Source organism: Mesoplodon mirus (assembly GCF_964341445.2).
Source record: "Mesoplodon mirus genome assembly, chromosome: X".
Lineage (NCBI taxonomy): Eukaryota > Metazoa > Chordata > Mammalia > Artiodactyla > Ziphiidae > Mesoplodon > Mesoplodon mirus.
In genome coordinates, this window is record NC_138981.1 from 1,699,428 (window position 1) to 1,726,707 (window position 27,280).

Genomic DNA, 27,280 nt, shown 5'->3' on the forward strand with positions numbered 1-27,280 from the left:
TGTGGAGAGATGCCCTGAGACTCTGGGCTTTTGCCTCATCTGTCTCCCCAGTTGTCACGGGGAGTCTCCTTCTTGCTCCAAGGCAAGTGAGCCCCGATGGCTTTTAAGCCTGCAAAGCCCCCTGTTCCCCATGGGGCATGAAGTCCAGCCAAAAGCCCAGACAGATATCCCAGGCTGCTGGGCGATGGGTGACATCCACGCCTTTCTGCGCTGATCGCTGACGAGGTTTAGCAGGCTGTCCTCTCTTAAGATTTTTTCTGTCGCTTCTTGAGCTTAAATTGTACCGGTTCCCAAAGTGTGAGGTGTGGAACCCTGAGGGGGCGGGTTCCCCGAGATCAGGCCATCCGCGTGGGAAGAACTGCTTTGTCTTTGTTAAAACTATGTTGAAGTTTGCACAGATGGTGGAGAAGCGACCATCTGTGGGGGAGGCGCAGGGCGGGGGTGAGGCCTGCTGGGGCTGTAGCTGGTGTAGTGGAGAGGTGATCCCCGCTGGGACGCCTCCCGCCCACCCCCCAGGGGATATTTTCAGAGCAGGAAGCCCCGTTGCTGAGGAACGTGCATTCGTTCTGTCGATCCGTGTTCCCTGGACCCTTGGTCCCGCAGGACATGACAACGTGCTGGATGGGTAAGGTCCAGCAGGTGGGAGAATTCCCGAGACACCGCCTGGTTCCTCGGGCCCCTGGTGCTTACACGCTCCTGTGGCCCCAGCCAGTGGCTGCATCCTGCCTGAGGACGGCATCTGGCCCACTCCTCTCTCCCTGTCTACAACCCGTCGTGGCTCCCAGGGTTCAGCTGGCGACGCGTCCACTCCTGCGGGCACGCACTCACACGTGCATGCATTCATTCCATTCGTCCGCTCCGCAGGCACTCACACATTCATTAATTCACTCGCTCACGCATTCATTCATAAATGGATTCCCTCGTTTATCTACTCCCTTCATTCATTCACTCATAGTTCTCACTCCCTGACGCACGTACTGAGCAGCCGAGGTGCCCGTCACTCCGCCACTCACGCATGTATTTTCGGCTCCTCTCTCCCGCGTCCACGCGCCGTGCGCGCTTGCAGGCCCCTTTCCTTCTGTCACTGAGCGTTCGTGCAGTGAGATCACGTTTCCAGCGTGGCCTCTGCCCGGGCAGCGCGCCGGCCTTGGGCCCGGCCCGGGAGGCCACTGCAAACGTTTACTTTGGGGCTGGCCGGTTAAAGGTGAGATGTCCGAGCGGAGACGCCGCAGACTCCTGGATTGGGCGGGGAGGGGTCGGGGGACTGGGGCGGGGCGAGGGTGCCCGGTGGCCGCTGCCCCCTCCCGGCTCTCCTTCCGGGGCGTCAGGGGCCGGGCACGAGGCGGTGGACCAGCGCTCCGGGCGGCAGAGCTGGGGGCAGGGCCGGGCTTTCGTTGCGCCGCCCAGCCGGCCGGGCAGAGGCGCTGGGGCGCCGGAGACGCGTGGTGGGCGCAGGGCAGGGGCGCCGGCCCGGGCAGAGGCTGCCGCAGCGCCGCAGGTGCCGGGGCGCAGGGGCCGGGTGGCGCGGAGGCGGCCTGGGCGCGGCGGGGACTTGGCGCTGAAGCTGCCCAAGCGCGGGGGAGGAACGGGGCGGGGCGCAGGGGTGCGGAAGGCCGGGGGGCAGGGGAGGCGCCAGCGCCAGGCGGAAGCTTCGGGGGCGCAGAGGAGGTGCTGGGTCTGGGGAGGGGCGCGGAGACGGCCTGGGTGTTCGCGGGGCCTGGGGGCGGAGGGGGGCGCGCGGGCTGCCCGATCGCTGAGGAAGGGCGCGGGTGGGGGGCGCAGTGGTGGTCGCGGGGCGAAGAGTATCCTGCGGGGCGAGGGGCGCCGGGCCAGCCTGGGACACAGGCTGCCCGGGGGGCGGCGAGGCCGCTGGGGACACCCGGGTGGACAGGGGCCGGGGGACGACTTGGGGGAGGCAGAGGCAGCCCCGGAGCGCGGAGGGAACGTTTGGAGACGGGGCGGGGAGGGGCTGACCCGGGGGAGGCGCTGTAGGGCGGTGCTGCAGCCCCGGCGGTCTGTCTGGAATGCCGAGCTGTCTCCGCAGGCCTGGAGCTCCGCGCGGGTCGCCTGGAGACGACGCCTCCGCCAGGCCCGGCTAGAGGCCGCCCCCGCGCCCAGGCGCACTTGGCCGCCCGGTGCCCACTGCGCGCTGGGCCTCAGACCATGACGGGTGAGTCGGGAAGACCCCTCGTGCTCAGCCTCCCTGCTCTGCTGGCGCGGCTCAGATTGGCCCGCGCTGGGGGCACCCCCAGCTGTGCGCGCGCAAGGTCGCCCCCAACCCCTCAGCTCCCACGGTGCGCCTTCCCAGTGTCCCCCGGGGCTGGAGAGCTTGGTGTCCCTGGGGCAGGTGGAGATGGGGGTCTCAGCAACTGGGAGACGGGCGCTGAGATTTGGTAATTTTCCTTCTGTAAAAAAGGAGCCCTTGGAGATTAAATGGGCTGGTTTGTTGGCCAGCGTGGAAACGCGTGGGCGTCTCACGGACGCGGAGACCCGTGGGAGTTCATGTCCCTGTGGCTCTGGGAAGACAGAGCCTGTGGTTCCCCTCCCCCAGCCTCGCCCCTCGAGGTCAGGCTGGAGGCGGAACTGGTTATTCCGATAAAGACCCAGGGTTAATCCCGAAGCCGGGCAGCAGACCGACCGTGGCCAGATGCTGGGACTTCGGCGAGCCCTGGCCCCCCCGGGCTGCAATTCGGTCCTGTCTGCCTTCTCTTGGGTCTGGGGGGGCTCATCCGATTTGGACAGTAGACTTCCAAAGCTTAGAAACGTGATGGTGGAGGAGTTTCCTGAGGATCCAGTGGTTGGGACTCCGTGCTTCCAACGCAGGGGGCACGGGTTCCTTACCTGGTGGGACAACTAAGATCCCACATGCTGCGACATGGCCAAAAAAAAAAAAAAAAAAAAAAAAAAAACCTCCCAAGAAATGTGATGATGAAACATCATCTCCACCCATGCGAAAGATGCCCGTCCTGTTTTTATCATGAAGACATCCCGTGCTTGCACCAGTACGGGCCTGAACATGCATGAGCGCATTTTTAAGGAAAAAAGAATCTGGTTACTTTTTATTCAGAGGAGCGATTTGGTATTTCAGCGAGCTGTTTCCATGCTTCTGTTCCTCCTCTGTGCTTTCGAGAGGAGAAATGTTGGGGCAGAAAAGGCAGATTTCCTGCCATGTGCTGCGTATGCTGTCAGAGTCTTTGCCGAGAAGCAGCAAAGTCTGTGTTCCAGGCGGCGGTTTGGAGCTCTGCAGAGTGAACAACGCATTTTCTGCCAACCCGCTGGGGTCCATATAATGGTAGCATTCAGGAGGGACGTTCGGACACTTCGGCCACGGAATGTGCTAGAAAGAGCCCATCTGGGTATTCAGCATTTTGCCGGGAACAAAAAACACCTTTGAGTAAAAGAGAGGCAGAGGAGGAAGCCGGGATGTTATTTCGGGGGAGGGTCCGGGGGTTGGTTGTAAGGTGGGTGGAAGAGAAGTAAACATTTCTCCCAGGCCCGTTATAAAACTGTCAGCCACCGCCGTCTTCAGGATGAACTCGATTTTTCGACATATTTTTTCCCCCCAACCTGGGGCTGGAGGACAGCCACCCGTTCTATTTCTGTTTTCCCACCCTGCACGCATGCCAAAAGTCCCCTCCCCAGCGCCCTGCCTGGTGGAAACTCAGCCTTTCAATGCAGGAGGCTTGGATAATTGTGGTGTGTTGTTTTGATGCCATGCCCAAACCTGACAGCTGGGAGTTTCTTAAAGGTAGGGAATCTGCAGACTTGTCCATGAAGTTCTCAGCCTTTGTCACATGAACATCCACTGGTCTGCCTTTGCACTTGAGATGGAGATTTTATCCAGGCAAGATTTTGCACCGTCATGCCCTGGCCCCGGGGGGCCGGCCTTCGGAGTCATGTGTCTTTGACCTAGAACGTGAGGCTGAGTCTTGGGGTCGCTGGAGAAAGGGGGTCTTCTCTCCACTGGGGCTGTCTTGTCATCCTGTTAATAGAAGCCATAATCCCTCCCCCTAGCAAAGGGAGAGTCCAGTAGTTCCATAAAACCCTCTCTGCAGACCCAGCCCTGTCTGTCTTCCTCCCCTGTTCTGGACAGTTGCCTGTCACTGCTGCCTGATCCCACTGTAGCCCACCTGCCCCATGCCTCAGCCCTCTGGGTCCCCAGAGACCTCCCAGATGATGTGGCTCTGTCTATAGATAGAGATAGGTGATAGATATAGATAGATAGATAGGTGAATGATAAACAGTTGGATACACAGATGTTAGATAATGATAGATGGATAGAAAAATGGCTGGATGGGTGGATAGCTAGACATATCTTTTGGGCTGCAGACTTGAGTTCTGAGGTTTGCTGTCTTTAATACTCAGCCCACAGTGGAAATGCCAGGAATTCTCATTCCCTCTTAATCCAGGATAATGTGTAGACAGGAGCTCCTTGGAACAGGCACGCTTGGGCGTTTACCCCAATGGAATGTCAAGGTTAAGATGCCAGCTCCAGGAAAACCGGCGCCAGAAGCTTGGTCCTGGTGTTCTGTTTGGCGTGACCGTGTCTTTGGGCCGTGCTCTGGGGAGGGCACAGTGGCTGGAGGGGAAGACAGTCTGGTCTTTGAGAACTGAGCTCTGTGTGTTCCAGCCGTGGGCTGTGAATTTTAATTTCTGTCGACAGCAGGGGAGCCAAGGCCTGGATTTCTTGATCCCATTGTTTTTATCCTGGCAACCAGCTCCTGGGGGCCCCAGACTCACATTGTTTCAAAGTCCCTGTAAAAGTCAACTTCACGAGTTCACACTTAGATTCAAAACTGCCATAAATCGGATTGGCCATCCGAGTTTCTTCCTCTGCTGTGGAGACATTAGGAAACTGAGAGCCTTTTGGTTAATGAGACAATATATTTTCCCTTCTCCCATCTCCTCGGCCTCATATATCCTTGAGTTGAAGTCTTTCCAACAAGTGGGTTGTGTGGAATTTAATTAATGGCTTTGGCCGTTCCTTCTGAGCCCAGTTCTTTTGAGCTGGGCAGGAGTCCTCATGGTAACTCAGACAATCCAAACTTTGTTTCCACCTTTTGCTTTGTGTTCGCCCAAGACCCAAATATTTTGGGTGAGTTTTTGAGACTTGAATGCAGAATCAAATAAGGGGTCTGAGCTATGCCCATTGGCCGTGTTGCAGCACCAGGAAGGTTTTTTTAAATTGAAGTATAGACGATTTACAATGTTGTGTTGGTTTCAGGTATACAGCAAAGTGATTCAGTTATACATATATATCTATATTATTTAGACTCGTTTCCCTTATGGGTTATTACAAGATAATGAATATGGTTCCCTGTGCAATACAAGTAGGACCTCATGTTTATTTTATATACAGTAGTTCGTATCTGTTAATCTGAACCAGGGAATTTTAATCATGCTCTACTTGGCTTTGTCTCACTCATGTTTAGGGTTTCCTTTTTTCCTCTGTGTGTGTGTGTGTGTGTGTGTGTGTGTGTGGTTTTTTCTTTTTCTTTTTTTTTGTTTTGAAGAAGAATTTTTTTTGCTTTATTTTGAAACAAAAGGATGCATGTGAAATGTCCTTGATGCGTATTTTAGAACAGCGAACAGTTATTCAGTTAGAGTCGGGAAGCTTGAGAGAGTTGGAGGTGACCGTCAGCCCCGCCGTCCCCTGAGACCCATCGAAAACATAACCCTGTTGTTTTTGTCCACGTCCACAGTGTCTGACCAGGCGTTTGTCACGCTGGCTACCAATGATGTCTACTGCCAGGGGGCCCTGGTGCTGGGGCAATCATTGCGGGACCACAGGGCCACCAGGAGGCTGGTGGTGCTGGTCACCCCTCAGGTGTCCACCCTGCTCAGGTAAGACTCAGACACACACCTGGTCCTCCTGAAGAAGCAGGTCCTCCGCGCTGGAGCAGGTCCCAGCCATGGAAATTGGTGATGACGTGGTATTTTCTTAGAGAGAGAGTTACTTTGAATACTGTGCAATGTGAAAGCACAAATGTAGAGTAGAAGTGGAAAAGCTACTAAGGAATAGAAAAGATAGACCCAGAAGCTCCAACATCTGTCTAAGACCGGGAGTTTCAGGAAGGACAGAAGTGGAGAGAAGGGATTCAAGGAAATATTTCAGCTCTGAGGAAGGATTTTAGATTGTGGGTGTTCCCTGAGCATTGAGCAGAATGAAGGAAGGAAGCCCAAGTGTTGATACAGAAGGTACCGTTTCAGAGCACGAAGAATGGAGAAAAAGGACTAAATGCATTTCGGGTTTCAGCCTGGTTCAGAGAGCTGATGCCTCAAAGCTCTTAGACTAACTAATTTTGAAATGAAATTTCTGTATTCAGCTAAATGCAATTTGAAAGCAAAATCAAGATGTTTCATATATGCAGAAGGTCAACAGTTTTACCCCTCAAGGACCTTTGAGAAAAAATTACTTGAGGATATACTCAAGCACAATGAAATGTGAATCCAAGAAAGAAGAAATAGAATATAAGAAGTAGGTTTTGAATATATAAAGTAAAAATTGATGGAGGTCTTCTGTTGGTTTCTATCTACCCAGCCTTCCCTTCTCACTGCCCATGCACTTTGGAAAGAGAAAGTACCTTCCTAAGAGATGACCCGAATCAGTCTATGTTAAGATGGTTTAATATGTCTTGCTTTTCACGTTTGCCTAAGTTTTAAGCATGAATGAAACGTGGGCAAAGCCACGAGACCCACATGGGGAAAGTAAACCCTGGTATGAAGACTGCAGCAGCAAGGCACAGCATGTCTCATGTTGGATGGTGGGCCGTTCTCCTAGGATTTGGCATGTCTTTTCCAGGGTGATCCTCTCGAGGGTGTTTGATGAGGTCATCGAGGTGAACCTGATAGACAGCGTAGACTACATCCACCTGGCCTTTCTGAAGAGACCTGAGCTCAGAGTCACCCTCACCAAGCTTCACTGTTGGACACTCACCCATTATAGCAAGTGCGTCTTCCTGGATGCAGATACCCTGGTGAGTACAAGGGAGGGTAAGGACCAGACCCTCCACTTGTTGAGGAACCCCCGACAAAGACCATGCCCCCCCCCGCCTTAAGCAAGCTGCTAGCTTGTGCCGGCGGATCCCCACCAGGTAACCTCCATCACTATCACCAACATCATTTAGTTGATCAGCATCAGATAGAACACACCTACTGCAGTAGACCCTGCTGAGTACACTGGGATACTTGAAGGCATGTTCCTTCCCTAGGAGGGGCTTGTAATCACATTATTTCATCTACACAAAGTAAACTATTAGAGAAATATTCTTCCTTGATTGTACTGTGAATTACAGAGTCCTGAAGGGACTGGTACACCTGGCTTCTTAAGCTGTGGCATCCCCCATTGTCATTTGGGGTAGTTACCTTTGGTGTAGGAGCCCAGGATGGGCACTTTCATAAACAGCCATTGGTAAGTTGAAATGTTAAATGAGGTTGGAGTGTCAGAGATACATTCGAGGTTGTCTTGGTTGTGCAAAAGCAGCTCTGTAGGAAAACGGGTGCAGAGGAAGATAACGAGTGCATAATCAGAGTAATTTCTTTCCCAAACAGCACAATTCAGAAAGCCAGTAGGTGTTGGAGAGAACTGCTGTTGGTGGTCAAGCTCTCGAAGACAGTGGATTATATGATATTGACTTGCAAACTTCTATGTTTATGGATTTCCAGTCTTGTAGGTCACATTTGCTAGATGAAAGAGAATAGATACAATTAAGAGCATTCCATGGAGGATCTTAAGAGCCTCGAGATGATAATTGCATTTCAGTGACAGTGTTACTTCAAACCCTTGAAATAAACCAGGGAGCAATCTTACACACACACTCTTCTCTTTTGAATATAAGTCTAAAAGAAGAGAGTCAGGGGCTTCCCTGGTGGCACAGTGGTTGAGAGTCCGCCTGCCGATGCAGGGGACGCGGGTTCGTGCCCCGGTCCTGGAAGATCCCACATGCCGCGGAGCGGTTGGGCCTGTGAACCATGGCCGCTGAGCCTGCGTGTCTGGAGCCTGTGCTCCGCAACGGGAGAGGCCACAACAGTGAGAGACCCGCATACCGCAAAAAAAAATAAATAAATAAAAGATAAAATAAAAGAAGAGTCAGTCAAGAAATTGGGTATAAGTTTCCCATCACTGAATGTTGTCTGGCCCATTGTGAAGTTCCTGTTGCATTTCTCACGTGTGCCCCAGAGGTTAAGAGAAGTGTCGCTGTTACTGAGTCCAAGCTTGTACTGCTCCCCACACGAGACAGGCCAGTACATCGAGAGACGAGGTGTTGAAGCAAGGAATAATGGCTTTATTCGGAAAGCCAGCAGACCGGGAAGATGATGGACTCGTGTCCCAAAGACCCATCTTCCCTGAGTTAGAATTCAAGCTTCTTTTATAGTAAAAGAGGAGGGGCTAAAGTCCTGCTTCTGGTCAGAATTTCTTCCTTCCTGCAGCCATTCACAGGTGGGCCTGATGAGGAGGTTTTCCTGTGAGCGAAACAGAGGTATTTTAGCTTAACACTCCTTGCACTGGAGACAGGGTTCCCAGAGATGGGCCATTATCTCTTGTTTAAGCTTATGGGCGACATCCCTTTGGTGATTAACTTGCAGCAAAAGCAGTAGAATGCAAAGGTTAAAGTAAGAGAAACAGGTCCAATATGGAGTCAGGTTGGTTCTTCCCCATGAGATCGTACGGGTCCCCCATGCTCTGTTGCTGCAGGTGGTATCCAATATCGATGAGCTGTTCGATAGGAGAGAGTTTTCTGCGGCCCCGGATCCCGGATGGCCGGATTGCTTCAATAGCGGGGTATTTGTCTTCCAACCTTCCCTGGAGACGCATGGCCTCTTGCTGAAGCATGCCACCGACCATGGCAGCTTTGACGGTAGGTGAAGGGTAGCTGGACATTTGTGGAAGAGAATGGGGCCTGAACCCATCCTTCTGCTCCACCGGCACCTAGTCCCCACCACCCTGTATCTGTGAGCGGCAAGTTAAAGATGGGGATTGAAGAACAAGTCCAGGAAGAGATGAAGATGTAAGTAAGTAAATACACGGTAGAGAGAACCGTTGAAAATATCTTCGATGGGTAGAAGGAAGAACTCCCCAGTCCTGATCACATAGGATGGGTAGACACAACGTTTCTTTAAAGGGCCCCATAGGGGACTTCCCTGGTGGTCCAGTGGTTAGGACTCCGCACTTCCGCTTCAGGGGGCACAGGTTCCATCCCTGGTTGGGGAACTACGATCCCGCGAACCTCACGGCGCAGCCAAAATAAAATAAAAAAGGACCAGGTAATTAATGTTTTCAGCATCGTGGGGCATATCATCTCTGTGACAGATATTAGTTGTGGCACGCAGGATCTTTGGTTGAGGTGTGGGCTCTTCTTTGTGACACGCGGGCTTCTCTCTAGTTGTGGCGTTTGGGTTTTTTTTTCCTCTAATTGTGGTGTGCAGGGTTCAGAGCACATGAGCTCTGTAGTTTGCAGCACACAGGCTCTCTCGTTGAGGTGTGCGAGCTTAGTATTTGTAGCGCGTGGGCTTACTTGCCCCATGGCATGTGGGATCTTGGTTCCTGGACAGGGATTATACTTGCATCCCCTGCATTGGAAGGCGGATTCTTTACCACTGGACCACCCGGGAAGTCCCAAGACTATGCACTTTTTAAATGAATGGTGTGGGTTATCAGCCACTTTTGAGACAACGACCATGTTTCAGTGGGTTGAGAGAGGAAATGTAATTTGTGGGCTGGGGATACCAGTGTTTTTCCATTATGTCTTCAAACATGTCTTGCATTCTCTTGGTGCACTGTACCGTGCTTTATTAACTTCTTTGGCTGTTTGTTAACTCTCTAGGGGCAGACCAAGGCTTGTTGAACAGTTTCTTCAGTAGCTGGTCCACAGCAGACATCCAGAAACACTTGCCGTTCATTTATAACTTGAGTAGCAACACGGCGTACACCTACAACCCTGCTTTCAAACAGTAAGTTTCATGCCAAGCCCAATTCTTCTATACCTGGTCAACCATCCTCTCTCAGAATCTAATATCAGCTTTTGGCACTTTGAAGGAAAAAAAAAAAAACCAGATCATCCTTCTGCTTGCTTATTTATTGCTTTACATGGTAGGTAATCAAGGCAGCTAGACTTAATGAGAGTGGTTCCCAAAGTGTTGCCCAGGGAACCCCAGGGGTTCCCCGCCCCTCTTTCAAGGGTCTTTGAAATCAAAGTGACTTTAAAAAAATTAATTCTAAGAGGTCATTTTCATCTTTTCACTCTTGTTTTCTCATAATTGGACAGTGGGATTTTACAGAAACTCCATGACATGATGTGATAAAAAGCATTGTACTGAATGCAGGTGCAGATATGAAAAACCAACCGTCTCCTCGTAAAATAGTCAATGTTGCTCTTCTTACAATTTTTTTAAAATATAGTTATATAGAGAGTTATATTTTATGAAAAGATACAAAAGATGTGACATTTGACGCATTTTTAAAAATATAGTTATATATAGTTATAGTTTATGAAGAGATATGAAAGATGTCATTTTTTGTACATTTAAAAAATATAGTTATAGTTATAATTATATTTTTATGAACAAATACAAAAGATGTCACTTTTTACACACTTAAAAGATATATAGTAATATATAGTTATAGTTATACTTTATGAAAAAATATAAAAGTTATGTTAACATATAATGGGCCCATGGTTTTTTAATGAGTTGGTACATGGGTTTTCTAATTTCTCAGTTTTAACTTCTGTTGCGGTGAATATGGACAGATGGAATCCACGTGAACAAACATCTTTTGTTCCTCTGTGATTTGTAAGAATGTCAAGAGGTCCTAGAACCAAAACGTGTGAGATCCACTGCTCTAGGGGACATTGTTATAAGTGAAAATGGAAAATCTGAGAAGATTTTGAGCGTGCTTTTTTAATAGGGGCTGCACCGCCCCCAAGGAGGCAGACACTGGTTTGTGGGGCGTGAAGCCATCATATCCTTTTTAATGTAAAAAGCACGGCTGTACCTACAGAACGTAGATATACAGGGCAAATATGATATTAACATTTCATAGGAAAGCAATTAAGAAAAAAATGTTTAAAAAGTTTTGAGGTTGGTGGGAGTGGTGATAATGAAAAAAAAAAAAGGTCGAGAGGGGAAAATTCACCATCTTGTACAAGAAGCCAGTTTTCTGGTCTGCAGCTTGCGTTATCTACTATAAAATCTACTTTTTAAAGTTTTTATCGTTTTCAGGATAAGATGATTTCGGCTACGGTACTGCCCATCTTTCTAAAAGACTCCTGATTTCTTCTTCCCGTTTTGGGGAATATCCCAAGTGGGTGATGATGATGTTTCTTGGTCTGTAGAAAATGAAAGGCTGCAAACGTGGATTGATGAAGCAGTTATTTTTACTGCAAGTCTAGGTGGTCGTTAATGACAGGATCGTCCATAACTCGTTGAGATGCATCTTTACGTCCCACTGTCTGTGATGAGTCCTGTGGTTGTCCCAGGCTCTCTGTGTGTGGTCACTTCCAAGAGGAAGGCAGGATGCTTTGTGTTTTCTCCTCAGGTTCGGCTCGAGTGCGAAGGTGGTCCACTTTTTGGGGTCCGCGAAGCCGTGGAACTACAAGTACAATCCCCAGACGGGCTCCGTCTTGGAGGAGGGCTCCGGGTCTGTCAGCCAGCATCAGACGTCCTTCCTTAACCTGTGGTGGGGGATTTACCACCGCAGCATTCTGCCTCTTTATGAAAATATCCGTCCCGAGGACGAACAGACATCTCCAGGACACACAGTAAGCACACAATTCCCTTGACATCCAAGAGTTCAGACCGGGGATAAACTCTCCGTGATCCACACCTGTGGGTTTTCTTCACATACATGTTCCTCCCTCTTTTTTTGGAGTCTCTTCTCATTTTTTTAATAAGTGGTTTTATTCTTTTTTTAAATTAATTTATTTTTGACTGCGTTGGGTCTTCATTGCTACACGCGGGCTTTCTCTAGTCGCGGCGAGCGGGGGCTACTCTTCGCTGTGGTGCACAGGCTTCTCATTGCGGTGGCTTCTCTTGTTGCAGAGCATGGTCTCTAGGTGTGCGGGCTCAGTAGTTGTGGCTTGTGGGTTCTAGAGCACAGGCTCAGTAGTTGTGGCACACGGGCTTAGTTGCTTCGCGGCATGTGGGCTCTTCCCAGACCAGGGCTCGAACCCGTGTTCACTGCATTGGCAGGCGGATTCTTAACCGCTGTGCCACCAGGGAAGCCCCATTTGATTTTTTATAACTGTAACCCTACATGCTCTCCATAGTAGAGTTTCTGCAGTGAATTTTTTTGTTTGTTTTTTGGCTGCGACTGGTCTTAGTTGCGGCCTGTAAGATCTTTTAGTTGTGGCACTCGGACTTCTTAGTTGTGGCACTCGGACTTCTTAGTTGCGGCATGCATGCAGGATCTAGTTCCCCGACCAGGGATCAAAGCTGGGTCCCCTTCATTGTGAGCGTGGAATCTTACCCACTGGACCACCAGGGAAGTCCCTCTGCAGTGGGCTTAACAGGGAGGCACCTGCCTTGCCAAAGACCTTTTAAAATAAGGTCCCAGGAAATTTTATTTCCTGGTCAGTTTTTGACTAGTGCATGTATTGGTACAACAGAGTCCAGCGTCCGCAGATGCTTGCGTTGGGATCTTGAAACGAATTCATATTTTAGCGTTTTTACTATGGTTTCTGTTTGGTGCAGCTGGGTGCTGCTTTTCAAGAGAACTAAAGCTTTCTCTGACCCTGGGACACGAGTAAGGAGGGTTTTATTCAGATTCTTGATAGGAAGTTGCTGTTTTTTTCTGCAAAGCAGTATGCTAGGTACTGGGTTGGCTATGAAGGAAAATAAGACCAAGTCAGGTGGTTCTAAGCAGTAAAACGTGGAGAGCAGTGTAGGGACCCTGTGCCTTGGGATCCTTCTCACCTGGAGCAGTAATGTGAACGCGGATGTCGGCACTGGGGACCACTGGCCACACAGGGGAGGGGAAGGGCAACGGGAGATTGGGAAAGATGTCAGGAGGACCTTGCTAAGTGTGAATACCTCTTCTTCAGGCTCACCTCGGGGGCACTGGGGTGCCTTGTTCAAGTTCAGCGTCCACTGCTGAGGGGTCGTGTGCAAATGCTGTGCCCCGCTCCGGGGAGCCCTGTACCAACTGGGCAGAGGGGCCCCGCCCGCCTTGGCCTGAGAGCACCACGGTGGTGGTGGAGGAGACCCCCGCTTCGCCTGACACATGCCCTGCAGAAGATGTAAGTACGTGCTGTTCGCGCCAGTGCGATGGCGACACAGATGCTGGTTCCCCCACGAGATGAAGCAGAGAGGATGCTCCCCGGGCTCCTGGGGAGGGGCTGGGGGGATGGGAGGAACCTGTCTTCAGTTTGCTCTATGGTATTAGGGCCTCCTGAGCTTCTTTAGAGAAAATGGCAAAATTGCACGTCCCGGTAAAGCCCATGAGAGCCACGTCCTAATCCCTGGAACCTGGACATGCTGCCTTATATGGAAACGGGGTCTTTGCAGGGGGAATTGAGTTAAGGACCTTGACGTGGGGACGTGGTCCTGGATTATCCTGGGGGGACACAGTGTCGTCACGAGGGTTCTCCTAAGAGGGAGGCAAAAGGAAGCTTGATGAGATGATATAGAAGCAGGAATGAGACGAGGAGAGCGATGGGAAGATGCTGAGCTTCTGGCTTGGAAGACGTACAGGAGCCAGGGGACACAGGTGCCTCTACGAGCTGGAAAAGGCGAAGAAATGGGTCACTGGCTAGAACCTCCAGAAGGAGCTCAGCCTTGCCGAGGACACCTGCCCAGGGAGACCCAGCGTGGACTTCTGACCTCCAAAACTGCTAACCTGCTAATCAGTCTGCATTGTTTTTGTTTCGTTTTGGTTTTTACACTTCCTGAAGGTTGATTCTTTGCCAGGTGCAGTCCTAAGCACTGTACGGTACACTGTTCCTGTTAAAAACCACAAGAGCACTATTGTGTCCATTTTTAAAACTAATTTTTTTAGAGTATAGTTTACATTTACATTGCTTTACAATATTGTGTGAGTTTCTGCTCTACAGCTAAGTGAATCAACTGTATGTATACATATATCCCCTCTTTTTTGGATTCCCTTTCATTTATGTCACCACAGAGCATTGAGTAGAGTTCCCTGTGCTCTACAGTAGGTTCTCATGAGTTATCTATTTTATACATAGTAGTATATGTATGTCCATCCCAATCTCCCAATTCATCCCACCCCACCTTCCCTCCCCCCAACCCCGGTAACCATAGGTTTGTTCTCTACATCTGTGTCTCTGTTTCTGCTTTGCAAATAAGTTCATCTGTATCATTTTTCTAGATTCCACATAGAAGCGATATTGCACGATATTTGATTTTCTTTTTCTGACTTACTTCACTCTGTATGACCGTCTCTAGGTCCATCCATGTCTCTGCAAATGGCACTATTTCGTTCTTTTTTATGGCTGAGTAATATTCCATTGTATATATGTACCACATCTTCTTTACCCATTCCTCTGTTGATGGATATTTAGGTTGCTTCCATGTCCTAGCTATTGTAAACAGTGCTGCAGTGAACAGAGGGGTGCATGTGTCTTTTCTAATTGTGGTCCTCTCCGGGTTTATGCCCAGGAGTGGGCTTGCTGGGTCATACGGTAGCTCTACTGTTAGTTTTTTGAGGAACCTCCATCCTGTTCTCCACAGTGGCTGCACCCGTTGACATTCCTACCAACAGTGCAGGAGGGCTCCCTTTTCTCCACACCCTCTCCAGCATTTATTGTTTGTACATTTTTTGATGATGGCATTGTTTTAAGCCACCTAGTTTGTGGTCCTCTGTCACGGCAGCCACAGAAAACTAATAGCGCGAAGAACAGATGTTCAGTCTCCTCCAGATATGAGCGGCGTTCCCAGATTTTCAGGTTGAAAGGGCAGTGCTTTTATTCTCCTCCAAGCCACCTGCCAGCAACGCACCTTTGCGTCCTGAGAGGTTGCAGTTAAACCCCCAGCTTGAAGAGGACTTGGATCGATTCATGTGGACCCATCTGGTCATTTCTAGTGAGGCTGGATCCTCAGAAATTCTACCCGCAGAGACGAAAAATAAAAGCGCACTTTATTTGCAAAACAATAAGGCTAAATCAGGCTGCTGTTTATCCATCCCCGATTTCTGGGAAATAGGTGGGATGAGTGTCTGGTGACGAAAGAGTTCCCATTTTAAATCCTCACATTCAAAGCCATTTTAAGTCCCTTCATGTCTCACAATTAACATGAGTTCATGGCTGGGGATGGATTTGGGGACTGGATGGCAGGGAAGGTGTCCTTTTATGGGTATTTGGAATAGCTTTGGGAGAGCTGTTTCTTGATGATTATAAACAGTTGATGGATACATTTTAGCAAACTTTTCTGTGGAAGGCACCCTACACTCTACTATAATGTGGAATCAGTTATGTCCAGGCAACGTCCATGCATTAATAATTTTTGAGTTGCAATTTCATAGCCATCCAAACCATTTGAAAAAGCTCTAGGTTTGGACTCTGGAAGTGGTCGAAAGTGAGCTTTTCCTAGTTTTTTTATTCCTTCTCCTGTACCCGTAGGTCCCTATTGCTTGGCTCTGGCCCCAGGAAGTGCCTTCTGTGAGTTAAATAAAGAGCATCTGCTGCTTCCAGGAGTGTGAACAGTCTGTCGATTAAGCTCTTACATTACGTGGAGAAGCGGCTCCCTGTTCTGCCAGGAGGAACCGTGCCTGTGACGGGACTTTTTAAAACAGAAGCAGAGTTGATTTACAGTATTGTGTTAGTCTCAGGTGTCCAGCAAAGTGCGTCAGTTATTTTTTTCAGATTGTATTCCATTATCAGTTATTACAAGATATTGAATCTAATGCCCTGTGCTATACAGGAGGTCCTTTGTGCCCGGATTTTTGAGAAGAGTCCGCATTCCCATTAGATGTTTGACACTTAGCCGCTGTGGAGTATCTCTCAGAAAACTCGTTCCAACTGTGATGGTTAATTTCAGGGGTCAAGTTGACCAGAGAAAGGGCTGCCCAGATGGGTGGTGAAACACATTATTTCAGGGTGTGTTTCTGGAAGAGATTAGCATTTAAGAAAGTCTCTATTGATTGACTATCTTATGATGAGCATGTGTCTCTAAAAATGAGAAGGTCATGACCCTTCTATAAGGAAGGGGTGCTTTTTGGCAGTGTGTGTGTGTATATTTCATTATTTTACACTCCCAGGCCATCTTTGCAATTAATTATGCAGCATTGCTGCCACCTACCGGCCATCCATTGAATGATTCACTCTGGGTTCTTTATTTTGGGGATTTGGAACCAGTCCAAAAAACCAAACCGATTCTTTTCATAAATTCCTGTAACTGCGGAAGAGCTGGGTGTCTGGATCTGGGATCCTTATTCCAAAAAGCAGCCTTTGTATGTATAATCATGGCAGTGTCAAGGAGTAGGTCTCCGTTTTCAAAAGTTGAATATCTCGGGCTTCCCTGGTGGCGCAGTGGTTGGGAGTCCGCCTGCCGATGCAGGGGACACAGGTTCGTGCTCCGGTCCAGGAGGATCCCACATGCCGCGGAGCGGCTGGGCCCGTGAGCCATGGCCGCTGAGCCTGCGCGTCCGGAGCCTGTGCTCCGCAACGGGAGAGGCCACAACAGTGAGAGGCCCGCGTACCGCAAAAAAAAAAAAAAAAAAAAAGTTGAATATCTCATTTATTTCCCATATAAAGGCATGTGTTAGATAAATATTTTTGCAGTTTGTTATCTTCTCAGCCAAGTGTCCTGTCCTATAGCCTCCTGGGTTGGGAAATGCAGTTAGTGGAAAGATGAGGGATGCTTTTCCTTGTTTTTTTGAAGTTATTGGTTGTTTTTGCTCTGGTTAATTTCTAAATGGTATCCTTGGATGAACAGAAGTACCTACTTTAGACCAATTTGTTAATGTTTCCTATATGAGTAGTGGGTTTTGTTTACCTTTTAGGAAATCTGTCTCTAAATCAGGGTCATAAAGCTAATCACCTGTGACGTCTTACGGATTTTTTTAATTCTTTTTACTTTTTACATTAAAGTATATAATTGATCTGGGATTGATGGTTTTTTTTTTAATGGGTGTTAGGATTCAAACTAGAAAATTCCACTCCCCAACCCTGATTGGATAAGGAACTTATTTATTTTTATGGTATTTATTATTTGTAGATAGTGCAATTATGCCATTCATCATTTTTTTCTCCCTAAAGGTTGTTTTGGTGTTTTGTACACCAGGGAGACTTGGGATGCATTAATGATGTGGATTGAATAGGGCTCGTAGAGGGCTTGGTGGTCAGAGAGGTGTGAATTCAAATCCCCCCTCTCTCACTTGCTACGTCTGGCATGTTTAACAAGTATCTCTGTCTGAAAGTTCAACTTTTCCTCAGTAAGAGAAGGGATCAGACTCTCTACGTCATAGGGTTGTTGTGAGATTAAAAGGAATAATGCATAAAAAGTTTACGAGTATAATTTAGGAACCAGTGTTGAACACCTAATAAAAAGGAGCTGTTATTATCCTGGCCTTTCATGTTTTGGATAAAGTTATCATTTTATTTTCTACTGTAATTATTAGAACTTAATTTTATTTTTGGCTTTCACGTACATAATCAAGATCAGGAAGAATGAGCCCATATTTTTTGTTTTTATTTATTTTTTTAAATATTTTATTGAATTATAGTTGATTTCCAGCATTGTGTTAATTTCTGCTGTACAGCCAAGTGATTGTTATACATGTATCTATTCTTTTTCGTATTCTTTTCCATTATGGTTTATCACAAGATATTGAATATAGTTCCCTGTGCTCTACAGTAGGACCTTGTCATTTATCCATCCTATATATAATAGTTTGCATCTGCTAATCTGAAACTCCTGATCAATCCCTCCCTCTCAACCTTGGCAACCACCAGTCTGTTCTCTGTGAGCCTGTTTCTGTTTTATAGATAAGTTCATTAGTGTCATATTGTAGATTCCACATATAAGTGATATCATGCGATAATTTTTCTTTCTCTGTCTGACTTACTTCACTTAGTATGATCATCTCTAGGTCCATCCACGTTGCTGCAAATGGCATGATTTTGTTCTTTTTTATGAGCCCGTATTTTAATTTGCACTTTCAAGTTGACAAGATAGAAAAAGCAAAATTAAAAAAGAGCAACTTTATGAATACAGTGTTATCTTCTACATTAAAACAATTTTTACTGAATTTCACCAAAAATGTACTTTTGGGCACTTTTTACTGCCAACTTACTTGAGTTTCCTAATGTCCTCCTTTACCTCTGCCTCAGGACATTTGCACGTGCGTGCTGTCCTGCTTTTCTCACCATTGTCTCTTTCTCACCACATTTCCTGCTCATCTTTCAAACTTTGTTCCAGATGTTACTCCTTCAGGAGTCCTTACCCCTCCTGACGAGGTCGATCTGACTTTGATAAACCTGCCCTTGATTCTCTGTCATTTTCCTTTGCAGAATTCTACAGGATTGTCATCTTATAGTTGTTATTTGTGGAACATTCATCTCTCTCCTTAGACAGTAAGCTGCATGAGGGTGGCCCGCTCTTTGGTCTTCCTACTTCACTCTCTGTGAATATCCTTTGGACGCATACATAGGTGCCTCAGTTAATACAGGGATGACCTGCCCTTTCTCCAAAATGGGAAAGCTGGTACCAGAGATTTGGGAGCTGGGAGTATGAGTTGCCAGCCTCCATGTCAGGTCAGCTCACTCAAAATCTTCTGGGGCAGTGGCTGGAGAATCTGCCTTCCCAGGATGGAGACTTGTTTAGCTCTGTCTGACCGCCACAGTCGGGGTCAGCCCAGCCCACAACACGATTCCTGCCATGTGTTTGCTGTGAGGACGGGCAGGTGTGTCCACATTCTCTTCTCTGTGGCCGACACTCATTAGTTACATTGCTGGAGCCTTTGGACTTGAATGGGCTCCAGCCTCGGGGCACGGCCTTGGTCCCCGACCCTGAATTCATCAGGGTGGGCTAGCTACTGTAATAAATAGCCCCCCAAATACATACAAGTATATTTCTGATGCGTGTCACACTCAGCCGAGGTGGTAAAGGTGTGCTGTGGTCCATGCAGTCTTCCGGGGATCCAGGATTCCTCCCCTTGGCCTGCTCCATCACCATCTAAGGAAGCCCTTGTCCACGGTGGCTCCTTAAGAAAGGATTAGGCTCCCATGAGGAAGCCATCCATCGCCTGTAATGCATTAAGTCGTGTCCTGTGCATCTGGGATGATCTTTGCTACGTACCAGTCTGGGGAGAGCCAAGAAAATAGTTGCTCAAATGGTTTTCCGTAGGGTTTCGTTTTCCTGTGGAAATCCGGCTGAAATTGGAAGAGGTTGTCTGCAGAGGGACATTGCTCTTCACCTGACCTGTGGGGACAGAGGGTAGGAAACGTGTCCCCCACCTCAGCACCCAGTCTGGGGGGGACTCACGTCACATCTCCTCAACACCGTGGGTGAGAATTCATCACGTGGTCCTGCTTAGATGCAAGGAGCCCAAGACAAAACAGCAGGCACAGGCATGGGCGAGCTCCTCTGAGCCATATTTGCCATATTTGGAGGCAGAAAAGCATCAATTGGGTGTTTGTAGTTATTTGCACAAAGAGTTGTCCTAACTTGGCGTTTGCTCTTTTTTTTTAGATGATAGGTTGGCCGGAAAGGGAGACTTCCGCTGGAGTGATGTGTGACCCGTTGTCACCACCCTCCGCCCAATGCGCAGACTTCACAGAGACCCAGATCAGCTCGGTATAACTCACTTCTGTTTCTTTCTTTTTCTTTTTTCTTTTTTTTTTTCTGTACCGCACAGCATATGGGATCCTAGTTCCCCGACTAGGGATCGAATCTGCGGCCCCTGCCTTGGAAGTTCAGGGTCTTAACCACTGGACCTCCAGGGAATTCCCTACTTCTGCTTCTTAAACATGGCCGTGTCTCTGCATGCCTGTCCATCGACCACCCAAGGAGATGCCCCATGGGCTTCTTTGCCATCCCGTGACCTTCCTAAATGGTTTTTCCATTGTGTTGTGATGAGTCTCCTTATTTTCCAGGTGGATAGGAGACCTGGGTTGTCTATTCAGATTTTTTTTCCCTCCTCCATCACTGAGTTTTGTGTTGGTCCTTTGGTCATTCTCTTGTATCTTTCTTTAGGAAGACTCAAAAAACAAAAAGATGCAACATCAAAATGGCCTATATGTCTTCCTTAATTTTAGTTAAGTTTTCGGGACAACTGTGCACCCGTGTTTCACATCACTATTCAAGGATTATGGCTTTCCCTTTTTTTCCCTCCTAAATTTACCCGCATGAATCTGGGCTTTTGTTCCCAAGCATCCTCAGAAGATTAAACCCAGACAGACTCTTAATCTCGCTGACAGACCGTCTTAGTCAAATGCTTCCATAGACATTTGGTCTAAACTAATTGTATCCCTCTCTGAAAAGTTTTTTTTTGTTGTTTTAAAATTTTTACTGGAGTACAGTTGATTTACAATGTTGTGTTAGTTTCAGCTGTACAGCAGAGCAAATCAGTTATACATATACATATATCCACTCTTTTTTAGATTCTTTTCCCATATAGGTCCTTACAGAGTATTGAGTAGAGTTCCCTGTGCTATATGGTAGGTCCTTATTAGTTATCTAGTTTATATATAGCAGTGTGTATGTGCCAATCCCAGTCTCCTAATTTGAAAAGTTAACCTTTACATCGCATGACAAATGTCAGCATCTCATCTTGTGCAAGAAAAAGCTGGGGAAAAGTTCAGAGTGGCAAAGCACACTAAATGGCTTATTTATTTAGCACAACCCATTCGTTTGGTCTTATTTTCCCAGGAAAAAGAGTTCTCTGTCATTTTGGTTAAGACTGTGGTCCTGTGAAGCCCCCTGCAGACTAACGATGGACCGGTTATGTTTCTAGCAGCCCGTGGAGAGCGCGGAAGGTGGCCCATCTGAGGAAGCCTTGGAGCCAGGCCGGGAGCCCCCTGTGGATGTCACCAGGGACCCCAGTCTCCAGGATGCTTTGGAGGTGGTGTCCTCATTGTTTGCCTTGTCCAGCTCTCCTGATGGATGCTGTGCGCTAACTCAGGAGCCGGCTGTGTACACGCACGGGCGTTACCCCCATTTCGAGCCTCGCTTGTGGAGAGAAGAGTCCGCTTGCTTTTCCTGCTGCCTGAGACCCATTTGTCTTCTCTCTGGCGTTTGCCCGCAGTGGTCGGTCCACCCTCTTTCCTGTCCTCCGCTCTGATAATCACGCCCGTTCTCTCTTCAAAAGCTGTTCTGCAAAAGTTAATTGAAGTTATGGCGCTGTGTTGTGTTTTCCTGCAAAGTGAGCTTGGAAGTTCATGCACATTGTCTAAAAAGACGAGCATAAAAGCTGGGAAATTTGGTGGCGGTGGGGGGGAACCTTTCAATCCAAATCAAGCATGCGTTGATTTCTTCTTGAAGAAGGAAATGAAAGATGCTTTCTTCCTGACTCTTCCTCTTACAGATGTTCTGGTCTTAAACTTCAGGCTCTGCGATGATGCTTTTAATGAAGGCTCATTTCTCTCTAACCATGATCTAGTAAACACCTTTTGGTCTTTTAGAGCAAATACAGCTCTAGAGCTGAGTGTTGGGTGTAGGATGAAAATTCGTATTGATTTTTTGTATTGTGTTTTTGTCTGTTGCGGCTGTTGTAACAAAAACACCATCGTCTGGGTGGCTTATGAATAATAAGAAATGTATTTCTAGCAGTTCTGGAGGCTGGACCTTGGTGTCTGGTGAGAGCCTGCTTCCTGGCTCACAGAAGGTGTCTTGTTGCTGGTTCCTCACATGAAGGAAGGGGTGAGGGAGCTCTCTGGGGTCTCTCTTTTTTTGAATTTATTTTTTAATTGAAGTATAGTTGATTTACAATGTCGTGTTAATTTCAGGTGTACAGCAAAGTGATTATATATATATATATATTTTTTTCTCTTTTATTAAGGTTCTTTTCCATTATAGGTTATTATAAGATAGTGAGTAGAATTCCCTGTGCTCTACAGTAGGTCCTTGTTGTTTATCTGTTTTATATATAATAGTATGTATGTTAATCCTAAACTCCTAATTTATCTCTCCTCTGGAGTCTCTTTTATAAGGGCACTAATCCTATCAAGGGGGCTCCACCCCATGACCTCATCACCTCCCAAAGACCCCTCCTCCTCACACCATCCCTTTGGGGGTTAGGATTTAATATATGAGTTTGAGGGGGGACACACATATGCAGTTTACAGGAGCATATATTTGGAATATGGTCTAGGATATACTCGATATTGTAGTTTGCTGGGTGCTTTGACCAGAATTTACCCTTGGAGAAAATGGGAACACTTTTTCTCCCTCTTACTTTGTCAGCCTAGCAGCTGCCAGCCTCAGTATTGTCAATGTATGTCTGGCGCTGTTGGTGAAGCTTTCTTCTGAAACTCTACTTTTTTTTTTACATGGAAGTATAGTTGATTTACAGTGTTGTATTGCATGTGGAATGGGAGTCCCTTCACCAGTTCAGCCTATGCGTAATGATTCTGAGGCTCCTGGAATTGGACATAGAGTTATCAGTGGGTAGCGTGCTATGGGTGGGAGGGATGTGGGTCAGACCTCCCTCTCACAGCTCAACCGTGCGGGAGGTTTGGGACTGTGGGTGAGTCCACGTCCTTCTCTGAACACCCACGAGATGGAGACAAGGGTGCCCACCTTGTAGAGCTGGCGGGGGATTAGACCGGAGGGTGGTCTGGAGGAAACCCTGGTTAGTGCCTGGCTCATAAAGATAAAAACTCTGATCCCCCCACCGGGACTGCAGCCCAACAGCTCCCAGTGAGGGTACCAAGAGCATCCCTGCCTTCTGGGGAGATGCACACACCTGGGAGGGCATCCCGGTGAGGCTGGAATTGTGAGCACCCAAGAAACAGAGGCTCAGTTTCCCGTTTATCTGCTCTACTGGGGCGCTTTGATGTTCTGCTAGACGCGGGAGGACCCTCAGTTGGTATCTGGTGTCGTTCCGTGTTTCATAAAATCAAGGGAGTATGTTGTTTTCTCAGATGCTCACCTCCTCTTGTTACCAAGGAAGATGTGAGCGCCATGCTGCTTTCTGCCGAGAACTAGAGCGGGGACGGGGCCCCTGTGTCCCATTCTTTCCAGAAAGTTTTCATTCCCGGGAACTCACGGAGGCCCAGTCCAAGCGCTCTTAGCAGGGAAATGTGCTGAGTTATCCTGGAAAAGATCTTGTTTTCACTCTTGCAGTTTCTTTTACCAACGCGTTGGCAATGTTTCAATAAAATGTGCGGGGATGAGTGTAGAAAGCAGAACCTTATATGTAAAAACTCTTTGAAAGCATCGTGGCAGATAAACAGTGGAGAAAGTGCTGCATGCCTAGTGGATAGAAACTGTAGCATAACTGTCTGGTGTCCAGTACAGTCCTCCCCACACCCCCCTTTTGCTGATCTATTTGAGTGCCAACCAAAAGTCAGGTGTGTGTGTGTGTGTGTGTGTGTGTGTGTGTGTACACATTTGCATATTTATAATTTTCCTCATACGTATCCTTTAAGAATATGGAAACCCTGCCATGGCAAGAAAAATACCCGATTTAAATTAGGATTGAAATGGTCTTGCCAGACTGTCCAAAATGTCAAATGCTTTATTTACACAATATGAACCTTTTCTTCGTTTCGCGTAGTTTAGTTACACACAGGGATACAGAACTTTTTTTTTTTTTCTGGTTAAACATTTTTTTTTTATTAGTTTCTGCTTTACAACAAAGTGAATCAGTCATACATATACATCTGTTCCCACATCCCCTCCCTCCTGCGTCTCCCTCCCTCCCACCCTCCCCATCCCACCCCTAAAGGCGGCCACAAAGCACTGAGCCGATCCGCCCATGCCACGCGGCCACCCCCCACTATCCATCCACCCCATGCCCGGCAGTGTATACACGTCCATGCCTCTCCCCCGCCCCGTCACAGCCCCCCCCATATCCCCAAGCCCACCCCCAGTAGGTCTGTGTCTCTATTCCTGTTTTACCCCTAAGTTCTTCATGACATTTTTTTTCTTAAATTCCATATATATGTGTTAGCATACGGTATTTGTCTTTCTCTTTCTGACTTACTTCACTCTGTATGACAGACTTTTTAACTTTTTATTTTATTTTGGAGTATAGTTGATGAACAATGTTGTGATAGTTTCAGGTATACAGCACACTGATTCAGTTATACATAGATAGGTATCTGTTCTTTTTTAAATTCTTTTCCCATTTAGCTTGTGACATAATATTGAGCAGAGTTCCCTGTGCTCTACAGTAGGTCCTTGTTGGTTATCCATTTTAATTATAGTAGATACAGAACCTTTTTTTGGTGGGTGGAAAGATTAAGATGATCATATAAGTGTGTGTGAAAGGGTTTTGTGGCTAGACATTGAAACAAGTCTTAGGAACAAGTGGACACAAGTACAATGATAAAGTATAAAATTTCAAAAAAGTCAGGCCAACACAGCATCTTCTTGTAAGAAGGTTATAGTAAATTCAGCATGTGGTTTGTTCACAAGCAAAGTGGGAACTGTCAGCATCATCTCCCTGAGATGTGGTGAGGCTTGTCTGTGGAACCGATTGCTCATCCAGGTGGATGCCCGGGCCGGCTTTCACTCTCTGACGACGGTTTTTCTAACACCATCTCCTGTGGGCTTGTCTTCCCTAGGTGGACCTGGCCATCTCCGTCTCCGAGATTTCCATCGAAGAAAAGGTCAAGGCACTGAGTCCCGAGGAGGGACGGAGGAAGTGGGAGGAGGGATGCATCGATTACCTGGGGAAGGATGCGTTTGTCCGGATTCAGGAGAAGCTGGACCGCTTCCTGCAGTGATGGTGCCATTGCGTTGGGTGGTCCTGTTCCATGAACATCTCGAGTCCTTTCCGAGGGAAAGACTCTTCAACGATGTGCCTCTCTTTATGGTTGACTAGCTTGAGTGCCTCATGTCAGTCACGTGGTCCATTCAAAACCCAGCTCAAAGGCCCGTGTGACCCCAGCTACCCATGCCTCCTGGGGGTTCCCCAGGACATTGCATCTCCTTTACACCTTGTCAGCAAAAGGGAACAGGAATAACCTTCTGGTCAACCCTGGATCTCTGGTCTTGCTCGAAGGAGCTCAGGATTCTGTCCTGGGCAGGTGCTGCCGTGTCCATCCTACGTAGGGTTAGATGTCATTGCAGAGCTTCTGTCCCAGGGCTCGTAACACGAGGAGAGGTATTGAGTGCCCTGGGAACCTTTATTGAGTGCCCTGGGACTCTGCAGAATGAAAAGTCCTTTCCGTGAAGATGAAGCAAACGTTCGGATGTCTTGAGTGTGACTCCAATGTGGACTTTTCCAAGCAAGGCTGAGAAACACCACAGCTGTGGTTCCTCTTCGGCAAAAATACCCAAGAGGACTTCCAAGTGCCTTGACAGATGCCCCATGGAGATGTGTCAGAGATATTTGGAAGGAAGGTTCCAGCTGGCTTGGGAGAGGTGACCGCTTCCAAACTGGTTGACCTACTGGTGTAGAAGAACCAAGGGTTTACACTGAGGGGTGTCTGGTGGCCATGCGCTCACAGTAACTGGGTTTGGTTGAGGCTGTTTGTTTTGAGGCAAACCCGTGTGTGGTCCAGGACACCGGGCTGCCCTTTGCTGGGTCACACTACCTCACTTCACAGTATGGAGTTACTGTGCTCTCCAAGCCATGTCAACTCGGTTCTTTCGGGACAGTTCTCCGTTTGATGACACTAGACACTTTATTCCATGAGAAAGCCTCACCTCCAGAAGCATCTGGAAATGAATGCCGTATGTTGGAGCTTCTTCCAGGGTCATTGTTGGTTGCCACCATAGGATAATTAAAGCTGAATGTCAGTCGTTATGCTGAAGAGAAGGAAATGCAGTTTTTAAATGTTTGAATGGTTTATCACACGTGTGCAATGGAAAATCATGAGTACATTAGACACAGGTTTGGAAGAAGCTTGAGAGGACTGTGTTCAAATCCATCTGAGATCTGGCTGGACTTCTGGGGTTCATTGTGGCATTCACTTGTGTGAGGTGTGAGCTACGGAGGGGTTGTTTCTTTTTATCTATGGGTGAATGATCGGTAGTCTTGGTTGGTTTCACACAGATGATGCTTCAGGGGCTACTTGGAAATAGCCATAGGGACATAGTCCTTGGTGGGTTGCATGGGGTGATCACCAACCATTAGAGTTATCCCGTAACTTTGTGTTGGGGAAAGAACGTCTGTGCTCTGAGCCATAGTGTTGGACTAGAAGAAACGGACACCTGAGTCTGGCATACGTGAGAGGAGGATTCCAGAAGATGAACATCTGAGTCTGGTCTAGCTTCTCTGGAGAAGAGAATTCTCCAGTGCCTATGGTTGATTGCTCATTGCCTTAAAGTGTACACTTAAAATGGACTTCTGTGGTGCCTTCTAGGGTCTGTCCTCACGTTTGGACAAAGGCTAGCACACCGCAATTAAAATTTTAAGACAGCAATGGGGTCTCCTTCTGATGTGTGTTGGGTTGTGTTCTGAGCCATTGGAATAACACAGGAATGTGACGCCTTCGTCCTGCCATAAGTTTAAATAACCACATGGGTTTTTTCAGAATTGATGGTAGCCGTAGAATGAGTAGAACTGTTTACTTCTTACCCTCGGAAATCTCATCAGTTCTCTCCAGGCAGGCTGCCCACTCTCCTAGCATTGACTTCTCCATTTCACCCATCCGTCCTTTCACCCATCCATCTATCCACCTGTCCATCATCCATCCATCCATCATCTATCCATCCTTTCACCCATCCATCCATCCATCCTCCATCCATCCATCCATCATCTATCCATCCTTTCGTCCATCCAACCATCCATCCATCCTCCATCCATCCATCCATCATCTATCCATCCTTTTGCCCATCCATCCATCATCCATCTATCCACCCATCACATGGTTTTTTGAGTTCTCTCCAAATGGCAGGGACTCTGACACGTGCTAAATCAATACATGAGAACACACAAGAACCTATAAGAACATTTTAACGACGTCTAAATAATATCCATCCGAGAGGTGTAATACGATGTTATTTCCTGAAGAATGCCAATGCCAGAATCCGTGCTGTGTAATGTCAGGACAGCAGAATTACATAAGTTGAATCCTTGAGAGATGTGATTTGACCTATACTATCACTAACATTTTGGTACATAGTTTTTTTTAAAAAAACATTTAATTGTTCTAGAAATATTATCCAATTATTTTGGGGCAGGATGAAATGGCAGGTGAAGAAAAAGCAT

At 47.6% G+C, this 27,280-nt stretch overlaps 1 protein-coding gene across 6 annotated transcripts; it reads left to right on the forward strand.

The window, feature by feature from the left end:
* The first annotated feature begins 1,127 nt into the window (after positions 1-1,127).
* GYG2 (glycogenin 2) lies at positions 1,128-26,492 on the forward strand. Of its 6 annotated transcripts, none has more exons than XM_082608992.1 (12): positions 1,128-1,204; positions 2,045-2,174; positions 3,133-3,356; positions 5,703-5,844; positions 6,803-6,977; positions 8,696-8,858; positions 9,825-9,951; positions 11,537-11,759; positions 13,041-13,235; positions 19,648-19,752; positions 20,912-21,019; positions 24,687-26,492. In XM_082608992.1, the coding sequence occupies exons 2-12, from the start codon at positions 2,164-2,166 to the stop codon at positions 24,846-24,848; spliced, it is 1,635 nt and encodes a 544-aa protein (XP_082465118.1). In that variant the 5' UTR covers positions 1,128-1,204; positions 2,045-2,163; the 3' UTR covers positions 24,849-26,492. The 6 variants fall into 6 exon arrangements, with proteins under 6 accessions (XP_082465118.1, XP_082465120.1, XP_082465117.1 ...); XM_082608994.1 differs by lacking the exon at positions 1,128-1,204 and adding an exon at positions 1,213-1,498; XM_082608991.1 differs by lacking the exon at positions 1,128-1,204 and adding an exon at positions 1,614-1,668.
* Positions 26,493-27,280: the final 788 nt, after the last annotated feature.

Bases quoted from the DNA above. Each gene is read 5' to 3' on its own strand.
- GYG2 (XM_082608992.1), top strand. The intron at 13,236-19,647 runs GTAAGTACGTGC...CTTTTTTTTTAG, and splicing joins ACACATGCCCTGCAGAAGAT to ATGATAGGTTGGCCGGAAAG. The intron at 21,020-24,686 runs GTGGTGTCCTCA...TGTCTTCCCTAG, and splicing joins GTCTCCAGGATGCTTTGGAG to GTGGACCTGGCCATCTCCGT.